This window comes from Diaphorina citri, unplaced genomic scaffold, assembly GCF_000475195.1.
Source record: "Diaphorina citri unplaced genomic scaffold, Diaci psyllid genome assembly version 1.1 scaffold881, whole genome shotgun sequence".
Classification (NCBI taxonomy): Eukaryota; Metazoa; Arthropoda; class Insecta; order Hemiptera; family Psyllidae; genus Diaphorina; species Diaphorina citri.
Genome location: NW_007378313.1, coordinates 190,496 through 211,136, shown reverse-complemented (window position 1 = coordinate 211,136; position 20,641 = coordinate 190,496). Strand labels below are relative to the sequence as shown.

General features: G+C 42.0%; 2 protein-coding genes across 2 annotated transcripts in view; both read left to right on the top strand.

The window, feature by feature from the left end:
• Positions 1 to 41: 41 nt before the first annotated feature.
• On the top strand, positions 42 to 15,051 carry LOC103512765. Its single transcript, XM_026826154.1, has 13 exons — positions 42 to 126; positions 1,023 to 1,265; positions 1,698 to 1,890; positions 2,134 to 2,243; positions 3,493 to 3,782; positions 4,171 to 4,336; positions 5,794 to 5,928; positions 6,391 to 6,609; positions 6,655 to 7,040; positions 11,537 to 11,669; positions 11,999 to 12,166; positions 14,229 to 14,506; positions 15,022 to 15,051. The coding sequence occupies exons 1-13, from the start codon at positions 42 to 44 to the stop codon at positions 15,049 to 15,051; spliced, it is 2,436 nt and encodes an 811-aa protein (XP_026681955.1).
• A 73-nt stretch (positions 15,052 to 15,124) lies between these two features.
• Positions 15,125 to 20,641, top strand: part of LOC108252817 — an 11,084-nt gene continuing 5,567 nt past the window's right edge. The window contains exons 1-5 of the mRNA XM_017445549.1: positions 15,125 to 15,355; positions 18,140 to 18,179; positions 19,070 to 19,179; positions 19,302 to 19,439; positions 19,938 to 20,206. Coding sequence (XP_017301038.1) covers positions 15,125 to 15,355; positions 18,140 to 18,179; positions 19,070 to 19,179; positions 19,302 to 19,439; positions 19,938 to 20,206 — 788 coding nt within the window. The remainder of the gene's footprint in view (positions 15,356 to 18,139; positions 18,180 to 19,069; positions 19,180 to 19,301; positions 19,440 to 19,937; positions 20,207 to 20,641) is intronic.

Here is a 20,641-nt window from a genome sequence, read left to right as displayed (position 1 = left end):
TGTCACTATCAGTAGAGCATATTGTCCTGTCCTGCCGAAAGATGCGTTTCCGCCCCAACTTCTTCCTGAATCCTGTCCTCTCTGATGTCCTCAAAGATGATCCTGACTCCGTAGCTACCCTCATGCGTTTCTTAAAGAGAAACAACTTCCCGAAAGAACTGTAGGCCATTTTATTTATTTGCCGCAAATGGCCTTTGTTGCTAAACTGTGTAAAAATAAAATAAATAAATAGCATTTGAAAATTTTCTTGAATGAATGGTTAGTGGAAATCGGGCTTTTCAGTTTCCCTTGAAAATGTCTATGAAATAGACGAAACTCCGAGTCGGGATATAAAAAACCTACTCGTAAGTATCCATTTCTATATATACCTTAAGTAAAAAAGTACTCATCTGTGTTATTTTGCATCAAAGCTGTGTCCACGCATAGTCGATCGACGAGGTGAATCTATGTTGTCGAGGCATTGTGGACGGTGTCAGTCGGCCGTCGATTATGTGTGAACACAGCTTGTTTAGTGGAGTAAAATCAAATCAAAAAAACAGAATTCATGTTTAATACAACGAGAGCCCATTTCAGACTACAAGGCTGATGCTGCATGTTTCTTTGATAAGTGTGTTGCTGAGCAACTCGAACAATAGTCGGGAAACAAGCTCATTTTCCCCTTCCATCGTTAACTAAATAACTAATAAGCGAAAAACACATTTGAAATGTGGCGAGTGCAATGTCCCCTTGACAGTAGAGCATATTGTCCTGTCCTGCCGAAAGATGCGTTTCCGCCCCAACTTCTTCCTGAATCCTGTCCTCTCTGATGTCCTCAAAGATGACCCTGACTCCGTAGCTACCCTCATGCGTTTCTTAAAGACAAACAACTTCCCGAAAGAACTGTAGGCCACTTTATTTATTTGCCGCAAATGGCCTTTGTTGCTAAACTGTGTAAAAATAAAATAAATAAATAGCATTTGAAAATTCTCTTGAATGAATGGTTAGTGGAAATCGGGCTTTCATAAAACTCTTGTCCTCCCCAGAACCACAAAATGAAGAAGATCAAAGCAACTCTGTCACGAGAGGTTTGAAATCCGGAAGCTTTCCAGACTCTACAAACAAGACGGGACCACAAAAGTCCCAAATCTTCACCATGGAAGACCTCTGCACAAGGAGTCTTCTGCTCCTCTTAGTAGCGACCCATTTGGGTCTCTGCGCAGACGCGAACTTGCACGAGAAGATCACGAACTTAGCCGAGAAGAACCAACAGAACGAAGTGGAGAGCTGCCAACCAATACCAGGATTGAAGAAGATGATGGTGACGATTAGCAACCTCCGTGGAAGAGTGGGTATCACACTAGGCTAGCACGCTGGAGGTCCCGGATTCAATCCCCGGCGAGGTTCAAGTTTTTTTCTGCTCTGTGATTGGAGTTCGGGATGCACTCAGCCTCGTGAGGACAAGTGAGTAGCTACTTTAATCGAGTAGCGACCAGTGGCGGCATTACCAGTGTAAAAAAGTTATTGAAATGTGGAAATTGATTGCAAAGGAGGCACTTGGTATTATATTATATTTTCGTGTCCAGGCCGAGGCACTTAGTAATGTTGTGATATCCACAGAAGTTGTGGAAACGCTCTGCTTTAATAAGTACAAGCTGTACAAGTAATAAAGTTATTCATGATTTGATCTGATTGAACGTACGCCTGTCTTCCCTCCTCAGGCAACACGGAAGCGGATGAGGACACCACCCCGAACCCCGACATCTTCAAGGACCCACCCCACATCCGACAGCAACTCGAACAGTGCCGAAGAGAACTTGACGAAATAGACCGGAAATACACGACTCCCAAATACCCGCAACCCGAATACTTGGATGGAGATTCGTGTCTGCATTCCAACCGCGCCGAATCCATGTAAGTTGAACTTTGCAAGTGAATCGTGTTTGTAAAGTCGAACTTGGCTCAGCCACTGGCTATCAGTTAGACCTGACAGGTACACAAGATAGTGTGTGTGCTCACCTGGTATCAGATAGACCTGACAGGTACACAAGATAGTGTGTGTGCTCACCTGGTATCAGATAGACCTGACAGGAATTGGTATGGTATCTCAGAAAGCCATGTTTAGAAACTGTCCTATTCTTACCTTCTCTTCATCAGAACTATGATCAGACGATTCAACATTAAAATCTTCGCTGACAGTATCATCTTTGGGATCAGCATCCTTGCTATCATTTCCGCTAGCTCCGTTTATGCCGTCGTTTTCGTTTGTGACTGAAAAGCAGAGAATTTAATGCTGATTTAGAGATATTATAGTCATATCAGGCCTCGCCATTTTTCTCAGTTTCACATTGACCTCATCCAGGTTGAGTATGCCCACGGGAAGAACCAGTAGCACATGATGCTCCAACGGTCAATCATTCTAATACCAAGCATAAGCGTCATTGCTTAACTTCTTTGTATTCAACATTCTATCTTCCTTGAATAGTTGTAATTTGTACTTTATGAATACTTTTGTACTTTATGAATTAAATAAATAAAGTGGTGCAATATTAAACTGTTGAGATAATGGGACTACATGTCCTAATTCGACAGTCTAAATAAAGCACTAATATCTAATATCTAATTCGCATTTTACATCAATATCATCATTTAAAGGTACTTTGCAGGTACTAAATTTTCAGAAACTTTGTATCGGACACGGAATGTAAGGCCAGCCACTCACTATCAGGTAGACCTGATCAGGTATGCCTGTCAGGTCTACCTGATAGTGAGGGGCTGGCCTAAGTACTAAGTACCTTTGTCAGAGTCCTTAGTAGAAGTATCATTGGACTCTTCACCACTATCAACATCATTATCATCACTTTCATCACTCACTCTCTCTCTCTCTCTCTCTCTCTCTCTCTCTCTCTCTCTCTCTCTCTCTCTCTCTCTCTCAAGTTCTTACTGTCTCTCTTTCTCTCTCTCTTAGAATTACAGGTGTCCTTGCTCTCTCTCTCAAGTTCTTACTTACTGTTCTCTCTCTCTCTCAAGTTCTTACTTACTCAAGTCTCTCTTTCTCTCTCGGCTCTTTCTTTCTCTCAGAATTACAAGTGTCTTCTTTCTCTCTCTCTCTCACATCTTCACTTCTCCTCCTACTCCATTCGCCGAGGGTCTGTCATTAGTGGTCTTCGCCTGGTTGTTTCCGGCTTCGCTATTGGGAGGTTGTGGGTTCGATGCTTCTCCTGCTTGGGTTGGTGGAGAAAGTTTAGTGTCTGGAAAAAGAGTAAAAGAAAATAAAGGTGTCAGTAAAGAGTAGTTTATTTTTATTTATTTACACTCTAAGCTACAAGGCCATGTGTGAGTAAAGAGTAGGTAATTCAAGTTAAACTGATTTCTGATTGGTTAAATTTTAATCAAAAGTTTAAAATTAACCAATCAATTTGTTTAAAACATCCTATAGTTTACGCCAAGGCCGTATTTGGGGGGGGGAGAATGGGCCCGTGTCTAACCCCCTTGAGCTTCATTTTTCTCGTTTAGACGTGGGCAAGCCGTTCCACGACCCTCCATGGAGAATTGACGAGCTCAAATACCTCCACTGTCACATTGACGACTGTAAGGCCTGGTTCAACAAATCCGACTACAAATCCTACGTTCTACACATGTACGACCACTTCTTCAATCAGCAGAACTTCTACGTCACCTGGCCCCCGTATATAGACAAGCAGAATTTCACTTGCTACAAGGAGGGGTGCCATCAGATGTTCGAGGAACCCGGGGACTTTTTTGCGCACGTCCACGAGCATTTGATCGAGGAGAATGTCACCGATGTGAGTACTGGACTATTTTGAGAGGATTTTTTGTTGCTCACCTCCTGGACTATTTTGTGAGTAATTTTTGTCGCTCACCTCCTGGACTATTTTGAGAGCAAGTTTTTGTTTCTTACCTCCTGGACTATATTTGTGAAAGCAACTTTTTTTACTTTCTTTTTTAAAATGGCAATAGTGTTTTCCTGAAGGAGCTCTTACACCTGTTTATGTCAGAATCTGTCTCTCTTTCCTCTAGATTCGTACAAGCTTAACCCGACTTTTAGGGCTTTTTGTCCTTGCACCTAAACCTCAGAGTGGGCTTTCTGTGTACGGAGTTACGCAAACTTCCTTATCTTTCAACATCTTTTCAACATATTCTGGATATCTACTTCTATTATTATTCTTTCAGAGAACCCTGTTCACAACTGAGCGCACTGTGGCGATGGCCGATTTCTTCTCTGTCCCCAAAACGAGCACGGTGCCGGATAGATCACCCCGTAAATGTTACATGTGCAACGCCACACTGTATAGTAGAGACAGTCTGGACAAGCACATTATTAAACACGCCTTCAATGGTGAGTCAAACGTTAAATATAGTGGTTTAACAAACCACATCAGAGACTATCGACGATTTCTTCGAAAACGAGATTTTTTCCGTTTTAGAATCATGTTCCTAACGCAGTCTAGTGTAAAAAAAAATCTTAAATTAATAAAACAAATGAAATTAGTAATAAATTAGAAATAGAAAGCAAAAAAAAGTTGAAGGGGTTTGATAGAGGGAAGCGTATCTGACAAGGTCTCTTCCTGAAAGCGATGAGAGAAGTAAGACAGGATAGGAGAAAGACAGGCCGTTCCGAGAGCGAGCCTTATCTGTTCAGGATAAAGTCCGCCCCGGGCGGGAATCGAACCCGCTGCCTAACGCTTACAAGGCAGACGCACTAACCTCCAAGCTAACCAGGCGGGCTATGAGATTTTATCTGGAGTACCATAAAGAAAGAATGAGCAATGGAAGGTTGCTGCAGATGGTAGGAGAAAAAAAGACAGATTATGAACATGCTAGAGGAAAGACGACATCGCTGGATAGGACATCTCTACAGGTATAATGATTTCATGGTTGCAATCATTGAAGGAAAGAGGCAGGGTTCCCAAGGAAGAGGAAGACCAAGAGAAAGATACATCGACCAAATTGTGAAATACTCCGGGTCTGAAACATATGCAGACATGAAGAGGAAGATTGATAGAGTAGAATGGAGAGCTATAAACCAATCTTAGGATTGAAACAGATGATGACCATGAGGCCTTGAGGGGTTTTTTCAAAACATTCCGAACAATCTGTCATACTAAAGGGCTTGAGTTTATATTGCCCTGACTTACCTAATGTTTGTCACAAAAGATCTAACCAGGTGTCCAGGTCGCACTGACCAAGGGCGTTTATTATAGCCGATGTCCCTACTTATACTAAATTCTCAAATTATATTGAGGATAAAATTCCATACCTCGGCTGGGATTGAACCCACGCCCTCCTGTTTACCAGGCGGGCGCCTTGACAACTACACCACCGAGTACACAGCTAACGTCACTGGTATTGACCGAACGTTGTGGTCCATTTGCAACTTTTGGATTCAAATATTTTACAGGCAGCGCTATCAACCCTGTCTTATTTCATTTCTTTTTTTTTTAAGAGGTTTGACAGAGGGAACTGTAACTGCTATGGTCTTATCGTCCCGAAATCGAAGAGAGAAGGAAGACAGGATAGGAAAAAGCCAGCCGTTCCGAGAACGAACATTATCCCATCAGGATAATATCCGCCCCGGGCGGGAATCGAACCCGCGGCCTAGCGCTTACAACGCAGACGCACTACCAACTAAGCTAGCTAGGCTTGCACATTTTATTCCTTTCCACTTTCTGCTCCATTCAGTCACCAACGACACTCAACGCGGCCTAGCGTTTACAAGGAAGACGCACTACCAACTAAGCTAACTAGGCTGGCACATTTCATTTCTTTCTATTTTCTGTTCCATTCTATTCACAGTCACCAACGACACTCAAGTGTTCAACAAACATTACAACGAGCATGTCTGGGATGTAGCGCGGACCAAAATGAAGCTGAGAAGTGAAATCTATGACCGTATGGATAAACTGTATGAGGAGGCTGAGCAATTGAAACGTGAGTAGGAGCACCGTTGAATAATAATAATAATAGACCTATGTAATCACACTCTCAAATAAATGAGGATAAAATTCCATGCCTCGGCTGGGATCGAACCCACGCCCTCCTGTTTACCAGGCGAGCGCCTTGAAGTATGTATGTGGGAGTTCGTAGATTCGTAGAAGCTCAATCCGTAATATAGTGCTGCTTGCGCCTACACCCAAGCCTCAAATTTGGGTATTTTTGTGTACGGAGTATAATACATTGAAATGGGGGTCTTTTCTGACGAAATTCCTGTGTGCGGAGTCCAGTATGTAGATTCGTAGAAGCTCAACCCGTCCTTTGGGGCTGACCAGCCCCTACACCTAAGCCTCAGTTTGGGCTTTTTTGTGTGTGAAAGGTAGGACTATTGCTGCTATTGCACTCTAAACTTACGTAAGTGGGAACACCATTGAAGTTGAAACACCATATATTTTTCAGGGTTGGAACGAACAAAACAAGCCGACGCAGCCTCGTCGGTTAAAGACGACCATGACCGTCGGAAGCGATCCGTAGACACGCCGTCCAATCTCGACCCGGAGTCCGAGAGACAACTGAAACTGTTCCTACAAACCAGACGCGACATTGAGACGCGCCCAAAGCGAGACCTGCGCGAGGCAGATGCGCTCGAGACAGACCTGCGCGAGACAGATGCCTTACGTAAGTGGGAACACCATTGAAGTTGAAACACCATATATTTTTCAGGGTTGGAACGAACAAAACAAGCCGACGCAGCCTCGTCGATTAAAGACGACCATGACCGTCGGAAGCGATCCGTAGACACGCCGTCCAATCTCGACCCAGAGTCCGAGAGACAACTGAAACTGTTCCTACAAACCAGACGCGACATTGAGACGCGCCAAAAGCGAGACCTGCGCGAGGCAGATGCGCTTGAGACAGACCTGCGCGAGACAGATGCGCATGACCTAAATGAGATTGATGCGCGTGAGATTTCGGCCAGTGACGAGCTGGCTGAGTTAACACAACGACGGAAGCGCGCCCTACGGACGAAACGTGAAATGGACTTCGAGAAGATCAAGAATGAGTTGCGGTATGAAATGTTGTCCACTGTCGGATGGGAACCGCAACAGGTAAGACAGAATTCTTGGGTGTTTTTTCTTTCTTTTTTTTACTTTCTATTAACTTTACGTATAGGGAACCTATACAAGGTAATGAGAAAGTATTATTTTTCAATTATTATTGTTTGTTTTAGAAACGGGGGTTTTGATATCTACTGATAACGTCCACTGTCGGATGGGAACCGCAACAGGTAAGACAGAATTCTTGGGTGTTTTTTCTTTCTTTTTTTACTTTCTATTAACTTTACGTACAGGGAACCTATACAAGGTAATGAGAAAGTATTATTTTTCAATTATTATTGTGTGTTTTAGAAACGGAGGTATAAGTGTGCTATAACTGTGCTAAGGTTTTTGGTGATAGGGCTTTTACCCTCTCTTAACATCACTCGGCCTGAGCAGGGCTGGATCCAGCAGCACGCAATTGCCTAGATGGTCCCCCATCCGGATACTAACCACGCGCAATGTTGCTCCACTGATTTATACAAATAATAGCTCCTGATCAGTTTGTCTGATTTTAAATTCGGCAACCATGTTAAATTATCCATGTGAAAAGATTGTTGATAAAGGAGAATTTTATAGTAAAGGAGGCACTTAGTTATGCTCTGATACCCACCAAAGTTGTGGAGAAGCTCTCTTACCATGTCAAAAATAATTTATGCTTTGATTTTGTATTCATTCTGATATAGGTTTGCGAATGTTGTAATGACACCGGGTTCAAGAACCGAGGTAGATTTTTTTTTCTTTTTTTTTTAAAGAGGTTTGACAGAGGGAACTGTAACTGCTATGGTCTTATCGTCCCGAAATCAAAGACAGAAGGAATACAGCATAAGAAGAAAGGCAGCCGTTCCGAGAACGAACATTATCCTTTCAGGATAAACTCCAACCCAGGCGGGAAGCGAGCTTGCGGCCTAGCTCTTACAAGGTAGACGCGCTACCAACCAGGCTAACTAGTCTGGCTAAGCTAATTGAAATGAATTGATTTTCAGGCATCACCCTGAAGCTGTTCAAAGAATTCTACGGCCATGACACCCGTAACAACCCGGACCCGGACGGGTTCGGCTGTCCCATGTGTCCCAAACGGTGGGACCTACCGTCCCGTATGGAGAAACATATTCTGTGGCATGCGATAAACTCGCCTGTTGAGGAGCAACTACCGCCCAAGATCAACAACAAGGTGTTTGTTGTGTTCGGTGAGTAATTTGATTATTTTAATAAATACTGGCAACCTCTAATAAAGAAAGCATAGATGGATTGGACAATGCAGACATAACGAATTCCTCTAGTTGATATTATAGAAGGAATGGAATCCAGGGAAGAGGAAGACCAAGGTTGGCATACATCAATCAAGTAATGAAGGTCTCCGGAAGCAGTAGCTACAGTGAAATGAAGGAGAAGACATCAAACAGAACGATCTCAAGGAACACATTGGCAACCAGTCATTTTTCGATCAGATTGCAGAGTTACCAAAGACAACGTACAAATCCATTGGTGAGTTGTGACTGTTGTGAGAGATCTGTCCTTCCTCTCCTGAGTCCTGAATTACAGCGGACTCCATAAAAATAAATAACACTTAAGGTAGAAACACACTACCGTCACGTGACGTGAGCTCATGGGGAGTCGGAAAGATGTAGTTCAATGTTTTACCATAACATTGTAGGTAGTCTCGTTCAGGACAACCACAGTCACATCACTTTACCTCACGTCACATGACGTAATGTCTTCTCATTCATCTGTCTTTTGATTTGAACTAATGTCTTTTCATTCATTAATGAAAAGACTGTTTGTTTTTTTATGACCATAACATTGTAGGTAGTCTCGTTCAGGACAACCACAGTCACATCACTTTACCTCACGTCACATGACGTAATGTCTTCTCATTCATTTGTCTTTTGATTTGAACTAATGTCTTTTCATTCATTCATTCATGAAAAGACTGTTTGTCTTTTTATCAATTTGATTTATCTCCGGATCTATGTAGAAGTCGTAGAAGAAAAAGAAAAATTTCCGAACCTAAGCCAGCGCTACTGTTCTATTGAGGCACGGCTAACCCACTTGTGATTTATATTAGTCGACTGAATTTTGCTGACTTCTCATGGTAGGTCTACAGAGAACAAGGTACCGTTCACCGAGGAGCTGATGGATATGGACCCTGACACCAGCAAATACTTCATGGCCAAACTGAGGAAGCCGCCCAAGTTCTGTAAAACCTGCCATTTCAGTAAGTAAATTTTACATGGTTTTTTACAATCAGCGATTCATATAGTATATACCTTTTTTGCAAGGGGTTTGAAGGTGTGTCGAAACATAGTCGCCGGCCGATCGATGTCGACTGAACCGTCCACATTGCCTCGGTAACATAGATTCACCTCGTCGATTGACGGCCGTCGACTGTGTGTGTACAGTACACAGCTTAACGTCACTGGACCTCAGATTTGGATTTTTCACAACTTTTTACGTAGGAATCGACCTTTTATTCATAATTTTTACCCAACTGCAACTGCTCCATTCTGGATTGAACTGGGTAGTAGAGCTCAATCCTAGATTGATCTCAATTCTGATTTGGTAAACCTCGCTCCGTGAGCATAGTAATCATATCCTTCGCAACTTCCCTAAACGAGTGGCACACACTGGAGGTCCCGGGTTCGATTTCTGGCAGATATTCGAAGTCTCTTTTGGGGCTGTACTTTAAACACGTTTGCACTCAGCTTCTTGAGTACAATCTGAATAGTTCCCTGAAAAAATATGAAATATTCAGATTTGCCAGAAATATTAATGAATGTATGAGACTAAAATCCATTTTGTTACTGGAATGGTACCTATTTGTATTTAGTATTTGTTCATTTTAGTTTTTTGACCTATTTATTTCTCAAAGTGTCGTAGCTTCGAGACCATCACCCCGGTGTATAGCAGATACAAAAAGACATCTTTTCTTTATTCTGCTATCACCATTCGGCGAAAGCTAAAGCCGCTACAGAAATATGAATGAATGTATGAGACTAAAATCCATTTTGTTACTGGAATGGTACCTAGTATTTGGTATTTGTTCATTTTAGTTTTTTGACCTATTTATTTCTCAAAGTGTCGTAGCTTCAGCATCATTGTCAAGTTCTCACCGTTATTTCTGTAATGGTTCGGAAGAGAAGCGGTACAGACAGGCAGGTCGTGACGTCATCAGTGATTGGCAGGACTGGCTCATTGCCAAACGTCGTGGTACAGACAACCGAACTATCGAGGAGTATAGACGAGACCGCGCTATTGATTTGGGTAAGTCTTCTGTTCAATTTCACCCGTTATTTCCCCTCGTCAGGTGTTCACGCCGCGTCCGTTCTTCGAGCACTGCTCCCAGTGCGTCCTCAACTTCACGGACAAGACCAACTACTACGTCCACGAGTTCAACCACATCGTCAACGAGTCCTTCTTCGAGCAGCACAAGCCAACGCTAAGTCCTCAAGAGCAGTGCGTCCTCAACTTCACGGACAAGACCAACTACTACGTCCACGAGTTCAACCACATCGTCAACGAGTCCTTCTTCGAGCAGCACAGGCCAACGCTAAGTCCTCAAGACCAATACGATGCGTGGAAAGCCAACCAGTCCAACCTGACTACGCCAGCGGCGATTGACGTGTTGCTGTCGAAACAAACCATTCCGGTGTTGAACGAAAGCATCCCAGTCGCGGAGTTGAAGAGGTATACCTAACAACTCAACTAGAACCAGAGGTCAAAAAAGCTATTTAAAAAAAGAGCTAAACAAGAAATCAGAAAATCTTTCTTCAGTAACCGTGTGCTTGACAATTGGAACTCGCTTACCAATGACATAGTTACAGCCCCTACAACAAACTCTTCCCTCTCTTAACATCACTCGGCCTGAGCAGGGCTGGATCCAGCAGCACGCAATTGCCTAGATGGTCACCCATCCGGATACTAACCACGCGCAATGTTGCTCCACTGATTTATACATATAGCTCCTGATCAGTTTGTCTGATTTTAAATTTGGCAACCATGTTAAATTATCCATGTGAAAAGATTGTTGATAAAGGAGCATTTTATAGTAAAGGAGGCACTTAGTAATGCTCTGGACTTTCTATTAACTTTACGTATAGGGAACCTATACAAGGTAATGAGAAAGTATTATTTTTCAATTATTATTGTTTGTTTTAGAAACGGAGGTATAAGTGTGCTAAGGTTTTTGGTGATAGGGCTTTTACCCTCTCTTAACATCACTCGGCCTGAGCAGGGCTGGATCCAGCAGCACGCAATCGCCTAGATGGTCCCCCATCCGGATACTAACCACGCGCAATGTTGCTCCACTGATTTATACATATAGCTCCTGATCAGTTTGTCTGATTTGGCAACCATGTTAAATTATCCATGTGAAAAGATTGTTGATAAAGGAGAATTTTATAGTAAAGGAGGCACTTAATAATGCTCTGATGCCCAACAAAGTTGTGGAGAAGCTCTCTTACCATGTCAAAAATAATTTATGCTTTGATTTTGTATTTCTGATATAGGTTTGCGAATGTTGTAACGACACCGGGTTCAAGAATAGAGACGAGTACATAATTCATCTCAAGGAACACATTGGCAACCAGTCATTTTTCGATCAGATTGCAGAGTTACCAAAGACAACGTACAAATCCATTGGTGAGTTGTGAGAGATCTGTCCTTCCTCTCCTCAATTCCAGCGGACTCCATAAAAATAAATACCACTTAAGGTAGAAACACACTACCGTCACGTGACGTGAGCTCATGGAGACTCAGAAAGATGCAGTTCAAAGTTTTACCATAACATTGTAGGTAGTCTCGTTCAGGACAACCAACAACCACAGTAACATCACTTTACCTCACGTCACATGACGTAATGTCTTCTCATTCATTTGTCTTTTCATTTGAACTAATGTCTTTTCATTCATTCATGAAAAGACTGTTTGTCTTTTTATCTGAACTAACCGATATTTCCCGGTCACCTACAGAGTTCACTGGCTTCACCACCAAGTGGCGTAATGGTTCGGAAGAGAAGCGGTACAGACAGGCAGGTCGTGACGTCATCAGTGATTGGCAGGACTGGCTCATTGCCAAACGTCGTGGTACAGACAACCGAACTATCGAGGAGTATAGACGAGACCGCGCTATTGATTTGGGTAAGTCTTCTGTTCAATTTCACCAATATTTATTCAGTCTTTAGAACTCCTGTTAAGCTAACAGCCAGTTAAGTTCCATTTAATTTGTTTCAGTCCTATCCCAGCAGGATAAACAAGGTATATTCTATTTACTCCCGCAGTCTAAACAAGGTCTTGTATATTTCATAGGTAGAGTTTCTGATTTCTGCTCTTCTGATTGATTTCTACAGTTCACTATTAAAAGTTATATATATAACTTAAGTATATAGATATATAAGTAAAAAAAGTTTCTACAGTTCACCGTAATACTAGTACCTTACCCAGCAAAGCAACCTAAGTGGCCGAGTGGGTATGACACTAGGCTCTCACACCGGAGGTCCCGGGTTCGATTCCCGGCGGGGTCGAAGTTTTTTCTGCTCTGTGTTTGGAGTTTGGGGTGTACTCAGCCTCGTGAGGACAATTGAGTAGCTACTTTAATCGAGTAGCGACCAGTGGCGGCATTACCAGTGTAAATTGATGATACGAGTAGATGAGAATCAATAGTAAAGGAGACACTTGGTAATGCTGTTATACAGTGATACCCACTAAAGTTGTGAAAAGCTTTCTGCTTTACCACAAAGAATTCATAGATGGTCTTACTCAGGCAAAGCCCAAGATACTAGTACCTACTTACCTAGCAAAGCCCAGGATAGTATAAACAGGTACATGTCCAAAATGATGGTGGCCCGCTTTCCAATCTTATCTATCAATCGGTACGACAGGAACGGCCCAACAACGCCCCCCACAGCCAAAAGGGAGGTTAACCAGGAGGCCTGAAAGTCGTCAATAAGGCCCGCGGCCTTCATTTTGGGGATGGAGGGCGAAGACCAAACCATGGCGCAGCCTGTGGTGACTGAAGCCAGATTGGCTAAAATAAAAGAATAAGAATAGATTTCTACTCTATGAGTAGATTTCACCAATATTATTCAGTCATTAGAACTCCTGTTAGGCTAACAGCCAGTTAAGTTCCATTTAATTTGTATTGGCTTAACAGGGCTGTTAAGCTAATGGGCTGTTTGAGGCTAGAAAGAAGGTTGGTGAAATCCACCATTCTTCTTTTACTGCACCGTTTCCCAATTTTATTTGGGTTCGGCGTACTCTCCTTTATTCTACTCCGCTACACCCTCCTGTCGAATATCTCCTCTCTTCCCCATTCCTTCTCTCTAATCTTCCTCAACCCTATCTCTCCAGTTGTAAACCTCAGGAACGCGGCCCTGAATTCCTGATCTAACCAACTCTTTATCACCTGTAATGGTTCGGAAGAGAAGCGGTACAGACAGGCAGGTCGTGACGTCATCAGTGATTGGCAGGACTGGCTCATTGCCAAACGTCGTGGCACAGACAACCGAACTATCGAAGAGTATAGACGAGACCGCGCTATTGATTTGGGTAAGTCTTCTGTTCAATTTCATCAATATTTATTCAGTCATTAGAACTCCTGTTAGGCTAACAGCCAGTTAAGTTCCATTTAATTTGTATTGGCTTAACAGGGCTGTTAAGCTAACGGGCTGTTTGAGGCTGGAAAGAAGGTTGGTGAAATCCACCATTCTTCTTTTACCGCACCGTTTCCCAATTTTATTTGGATTCGGCGTACTCTCCTTTATTCTACTCCGCTACACCCTCCTGTCTAATACCTCTCTTCCCCATTCCTTCTCTCTAATCTTCCTCAACCCTATCTCTCCAACTCAGTTTCGGTCTCCACCTGTATAACTAGTTTCTGTACTTTTTACCTATGTAACTCTACCCAACCAGTCTCTTCTCTCTACATGCCCAAACCATTTCAATCTAATCTCTTGTATTTTTTGGGTCAGTCCAAATATCGGCTGACAAAGAAAAATCATCACATCATCGCAGATTTTCATAATAATTCGTCTAAACAATAAAACAGGTACTGGAGGGTGATCGACACCTTAGAAAATAGAAAAAAAAAAAACATAAAAAGTGTTTATCTCATGCAAAGTACAAAGTTGTAAACTTCAGGAACGCGGCCCTGAATTCCTGATCTAACCAACTCTTTATCACCTCCCCCCTTCCCCTCCACCAGGTCTCAGGTACGGCCTTCTGCGCACGCGCAAAACGACGCTCCCCCCTCCACCCCCTCCGCCGAGTAGCAAGGAAGTGAACGCCGCCCTCAACAAGAAACTAAACGACGTCAAGGAAAAGCTCAGACAGTACCAGGAGCGGAAGTCAAAGGGCAACAAGGAGAACCAGACGGACGTGTCGAAAGAGATCGACCACAAGATCGCGGACCTGAAACGCAAGATGGACGACATCAAAGCGAAATACAATTCGACCAAACGGCGCGCCAGACGATCCCCGAAGGTAAACTAGGAGAAATATTTAATTGTGTTAAGCATCTTGAAATGCTTGTCACAAATGTCGTTCTCTGATCATTACACGACTTGACTTGGAACCACCGACCTTCAGATCCAAAGTTCACAACTGCACCACTGAGGTTGGTCCGAAGGTAAATTATTGTTTACAAATGTCTGGAATTTGCCTTTTAGTACCCAAGCTGCTGTACGTGGTATCTCGGTGCTTCTCAAAGTTGTTGCACCCGCGACACACTTTTCAAGACTTCAATCCCGGAAATTCGGCAATTAGCAACTAAATAACAGTCTGCAGACTGGCTTTATGAAAACGCTCTATCGCCGAAATCAGATAGTGTGAATTAGGCTTTCAATTTTCAATTGACCTCAGATTGGATTTTTTTTTTACTTTTCCTTCTTCGCCCTCTGACACTCTTGTTGGTCTGGTTGATCATAAGGGGGCACCTCCTGCTGCCTCAAATCCCCCCTATACATTTTGAGGAATCCTTGTTCTGCAATCTCTTTAAGGAGTGTCCAAACATATTCAACCGGCCGTAGATCGATGGCCGCTTGACCATGTGTGGACACACCTTTAGATCAAACTGTCATCTTGTCCTCTCTATCCCTAGCGATGTTTGCGTTCGCCAACGGCACCACCGTGTCGCTCCTGGATGCTCTCATCCTCATGAAGTCGAAACTCGGGAGCGTCCTCGACCGCTACAAGACGCTCCACAACCTGGAGGGTGTCCGCTGGAACACCGACATGCTACGCAAGTGGAACATGACGGATAAATTGAAACAGCAAGACGAAATCATGGACAAAATGAATCATTCGCAGCTCTTGGAGCTGGTCGCTCAGCACTACACTTACCCTATGTTTGTAATACGATATCAAAGAATGAACCATTAGTTCTTTGGCCTTGACACCAGATCAATTAATATCCTTTTAGCAGAATTAACTAATAAAATAGTCTTGATCACGATAATAAGATTAAAAGATAGGTACCTAAATTTTGAGATAAAATAGGTAGGTAACAATAAATAGTATAAATGAATGGAAAATTGCTAATAAAATAGTCTTGATCACGATAATAAGATTAAAAGATAGGTAAATTTTGAGATAAAATAGGTAGGTAACAATAAATAGTATAAATGAATGGAAAATTTGAATAGGGAGTCATCCATCCAGATGACAAAATTAAAAGAATGCGTTTATTTTTAGGGCATAGGCAACCACCCAACATAATCAATAGAAGAGCGAAAGAGCATTTCAATAAGATCTATTATATGGACGAATATCAAAACAAAATCAACAGAGTCAGATACGAATTAAAAGAATGCGTTTATTTTTAGGGCATAGGCAACCACCCAACATAATCAATAGAAGAGCGAAAGAGCATTTCAATAAGATCTATTATCTGGACGAATATCAAAACAAAATCAACAGAGTCAGATACGAACTGGAAGAAATACGATACAGATACAAGAAAACACTACACGAATATTTGAAAGAGAGAAACAAGCATATACCATTCCGGCGCAAAAGACATATCATGCAAGAAGAGCTCAAAACAAAGGCGCAAAGAAACAGGAGAACTTTCAAGCAAGAAATGGATGAGCTTGAAGGAGCCAATGACTTAGTTTTAGCTTTATACAACAACTTGCTAGATAAAATGGATGTTGCTGATGAAAATAGCAAACAAAGGCGCAAAGAAACAGGAGAACTTTCAAGCAAGAAATGGATGAGCTTGAAGGAGCCAATGACTTAGTTTTAGCTTTATACAAGAACTTGCTAGATAAAATGGATGTTGTTGATGAAAATAGCTTGACAGCACAGAAGGGTAACAAAAAGTACAATGCAGAGAACATGTATTTGAGAAAAAACTACGAACTCAAACATGTTGAAAATCCTACAGGTGACGGTAAATTATTGAATCAATATAGAGAAAATGTGTGTAAACAACCCAAAACAGAAGTAGAAAATCAACGAACAATTAGGAGACAGCTAGAAAACAATCTGAATGAAAATGTCCGAGCGGGAAACAGGAACGACGCAGACGGGATGTGGATGTTGGTAAGTTTCAGTTGAATTTTATGTTAAAGGAATACCAAACTTCTACTGGTTCTTTTTCTTCTATTAGAGAAAAAGATAGAGTTTAGTTTGATTTCTTCATAAAAGAATAGATTTTGATAGAATAGAATATACAGGGTAGTTGCTTCTCACTTCATACGTCATATGTCATAGTAAATTGGCGCAGTCGATATCATACCTACGAACTTAAGCTCCCAAAGGAAATCTGATGGGATATCTGCTTTTTTTGTCCTTCTTCTACTTCTTCTTGTTGCTCTTCTTCTTCTTCACTTTTCCCATTTATACGGAGTCAGTTGGTAAAAAATACGAAGTTTGCTTCTTTGTTTTCGATATCATTTTGTCTGCTTCTTATTTGTATTTGATATCGTTTTTTAGTTATGTGGGTATATTAAGAGAATGGTATCTGTTTCTTTTCTTTTGTTGGGGGACAAAGGCATCTAGGTTTTCAAATATTTCTTCGATGAAGTTAGTTCTGTCTGTTTCTTCTACATATTCCATGTTTATTTGCAATAGTATTTCATAGAGATATAACACTGACATTTAAAGTTAAATCATAATTTTACATTTGACAAACTAGGGTAAGTGTACCATTTATTCGCCCACCTAAAAAACGTACCATTTATTGGCCCACCTGTACCATATATATTCCATGTTTATTTGCAATAGTATTTCATAGAGATATAACACTGACATTTAAATTTAAATTATAATATTACATTTGACAAACTATGTTTGTAATACGATATCAAAGAATGAACCATTAGCTCTTTAGCCTTGACACCAGATCAATTAATATCCTTTTAGCAGAATTAACTAATAAAAGTTCCAGTAAGTTTAGAGTGTTTAAGGTCGTTGTATTAGGCCTGCCACTCACTATCAGGTAGATAGGTACACCTGATGAGGTATACCTGTCGTCTGACGAGCACACTCGGAAGTAAGTAGTGGTTGGCCTTAACACTTAACAGCTTTACACTGCAACTCAACAGTCTCAACATAGTACTTAAAAAAAAGAACTATAACTGTTAAGGTCTTATCGTCATGAAATCGAAGCGAGAAGGAAGACAGGATAGGAGTTTTTTAAAGAAATTTGATAGAGGGAACTGTAACTGCTAAGGTCTTATGGTCCCGAATTCAAAGTGAGAAGGAAGACGGGATAGGAGAAAGCCGTTTCGAGAACGAACCTTATCCGCTCAGGATAAAATGCGCCCCGGGTGGAAATCGATCCCAGCCAGCCGTTCCGAGAACGAACATTATCCCATCAGGATAAAATCCGCCCCGGGCGGGAATCGAACCCGCGGCCTAGCGTTTACAAGGAAGACGCACTACCAACTAAGCTAACTAGGCTGGCACATTTCATTTCTTTCTATTTTCTGTTCCATTCAGTCACCAACGACACTCAGGTGTTCAACAAACATTACAACGAGCATGTCTGGGACGTGGCGCGGACCAAAATGAAGCTGAGAAGTGAAATCTATGACCGTATGGACAAACTGTATGAGGAGGCTGAGCAATTGAAACGTGAGTAGGAGCACCGTTGAAGTATTCGCTCAGCATCAGTACTTCGACCAGTGGGATGAATCAGATAATATTTCCAGTAAGTTTAGAGTGTTTAAGGTCGTTGTATTAGGCCTCCCACTCACTATCAGGTAGATAGGTACACCTGATGAGGTATACCTGACGTCTGACGAGCACACACGGAAGTAAGTAGTGGTTGGCCTTAACACTTAACAGCTTTACACTGCAACTCAACAGTCTCAACATCGTACTTTAAAAAAAAGAACTATAACTGTTAAGGTCTTATCTTCATGAAATCGAAGCGAGAAGGAAGACAGGATAGGAGTTTTTTAAAGAAATTTGATAGAGGGAACTGTAATTGCTAAGGTCTTATGATCCCGAATTCTAAGTGAGAAGGAAGACAGGATAGGAGAAAGCCGTTTCGAACGAACCTTATCCGCTCAGGATAAAATGCGCCCCGGGTGGAAATCGATCCTGCGACCAAGAGCTTAGTAGGCAGGAGCGCTACGTTCCAAGCTAACTACGCTGCCAATTTGGGACTTTGTTTCTTTAGGAAATAAAAAGACTTTATTTATGAATTATAATATTTATAAATTCATAATGCAACTCTTCTTTTTCCTTTTCTTCGCCTTTTCCTCTGTACAGACGGAGTCGGCGTTTTTCGTCAGCCTCTCAATCTACCCTAATTAGGGTGATTGCTTGAAGTTGACATTTGGTTTTGGCTACGTACTCGTATTTATGATGCAACATCCTTCTTAAGACTTTATTTATGAATTATAATATTTATAAATTCATAATGCAACTCTTCTTTTTCCTTTTCTTCGCCTTTTCCTCTGTACAGACGGGGTAGGCGTTTTTCGTCAGCCTCTCAATCTACCCTAACTAGGGTGATTGCTTGGAGTTGACATTTGGTTTTTTGCTACATACTCGTATTTATGATGCAACATCCTTCTCCTTTCACCCCCGCAGCAACCTTGTCCTACCTCACCACCTTAACCGAAGAGGAGATTCAGAGACGAGAGAAATCGATCCTCGAGTGGCAATCCAAATTCCGAGACATGAAGAAAGAGCTGTACCAGGTCATCCTACAGCAACCTTGTCCTACCTCACCACCTTAACCGAAGAGGAGATTCAGAGACGAGAGAAATCGATCCTCGAGTGGCAATCCAAATTCCGTGACATGAAGAAAGAGCTGTACCAGGTCATCCTGAAGCATTTCTCACCGGCCGAATTAGCAACCATGAAGCCAGATATGCGGCGGAAGATCGAAAGCCTGGTGGAGATCACTAATGGTACCGAGCCGCCCAAGAGACAGAGACGAGATGCGGAGACCACCATGGTAAGCATACTTGAGCCGCCTTTTGGAATTTTCTGTGATCGCGTTTTACGAAGTTGGAGTTGGCTTCAATTCTGGATTGAACTGGGTAGTAGAGCTCAATCCTAGATTGATCTCAATTCTGATTTGGTAAACCTTGCTCCGTGAGCATAGTAATCATATCCTTCGCAACTTCCCTAAACGAGTGGCACACACTGGAGGTCCCGGTTTCGATTTCCGGCAGATATTCGAAGTCTCTTTTGGGGTTGCACTTTAAATACGTTTGCACTCAGCTTCTTGAGTACAATCTGAATAGTTCCCTAAAAAAATATGAAATATTCAGATTTGACAGAAATATTAATGAGACTATAAATGTATGAGACTAAAATCCATTTTGTTACTGGAATGGTACCTATCTGTATTTAGTATTTGTTCATTTTCGTTTTTTTGACCTATTTATTTCTCAAAGTGACGTAGCTTCAGCATCATTGTCAAGTTCTCACCGTTATTTCCCCTCGTCAGGTGTTCACGCCGCGTCCGTTCTTCGAGCACTGCTCCCAGTGCGTCCTCAACTTCACGGACAAGACCAACTACTACGTCCACGAGTTCAACCACATCGTCAACGAGTCCTTCTTCGAGCAGCACAAGCCAACGCTAAGTCCTCAAGAGCAATACGATGCGTGGAAAGCCAACCAGTCCAACCTGACTACGCCAGCGGCGATTGACGTGTTGCTGTCGAAACAAACCATCCCGGTGTTGAACGAAAGCATCCCAGTCGCGGAGTTGAAGAGGTAACAACTCAACTAGAACCAGAGGTCAAAAAAGCTATTTAAAGAAGGAGCTAAACAAGAAATCAGATAATCTTTCTTCAGTAACCGTGTGCTTGACAATTGGAACTCGCTTACCAATGACATAGTTACAGCCCCTACAACAAACTCTTTTATATTGCGTAATCACTTTATTAAGGTACATAATATTACATATGGGAAATAACTTTCAACATATGAATATCTAAATTTCTCTCATTCATTCAGGACTTTCCTAACGATGGACGTGGTAGATAAAATGACTGACATCTGTGCTTTCTTGATGATAGCTGAAGGATTTTTGATGTTCAACTTCTCTATATTGATTTTAAGAATGGCAGACCGCCACGGGCCCCGCGCTTTGAGGACTTACACTAGATATTATGGGTTTTTTCTAAAAAAAAAAAAAAAACCCCCCCC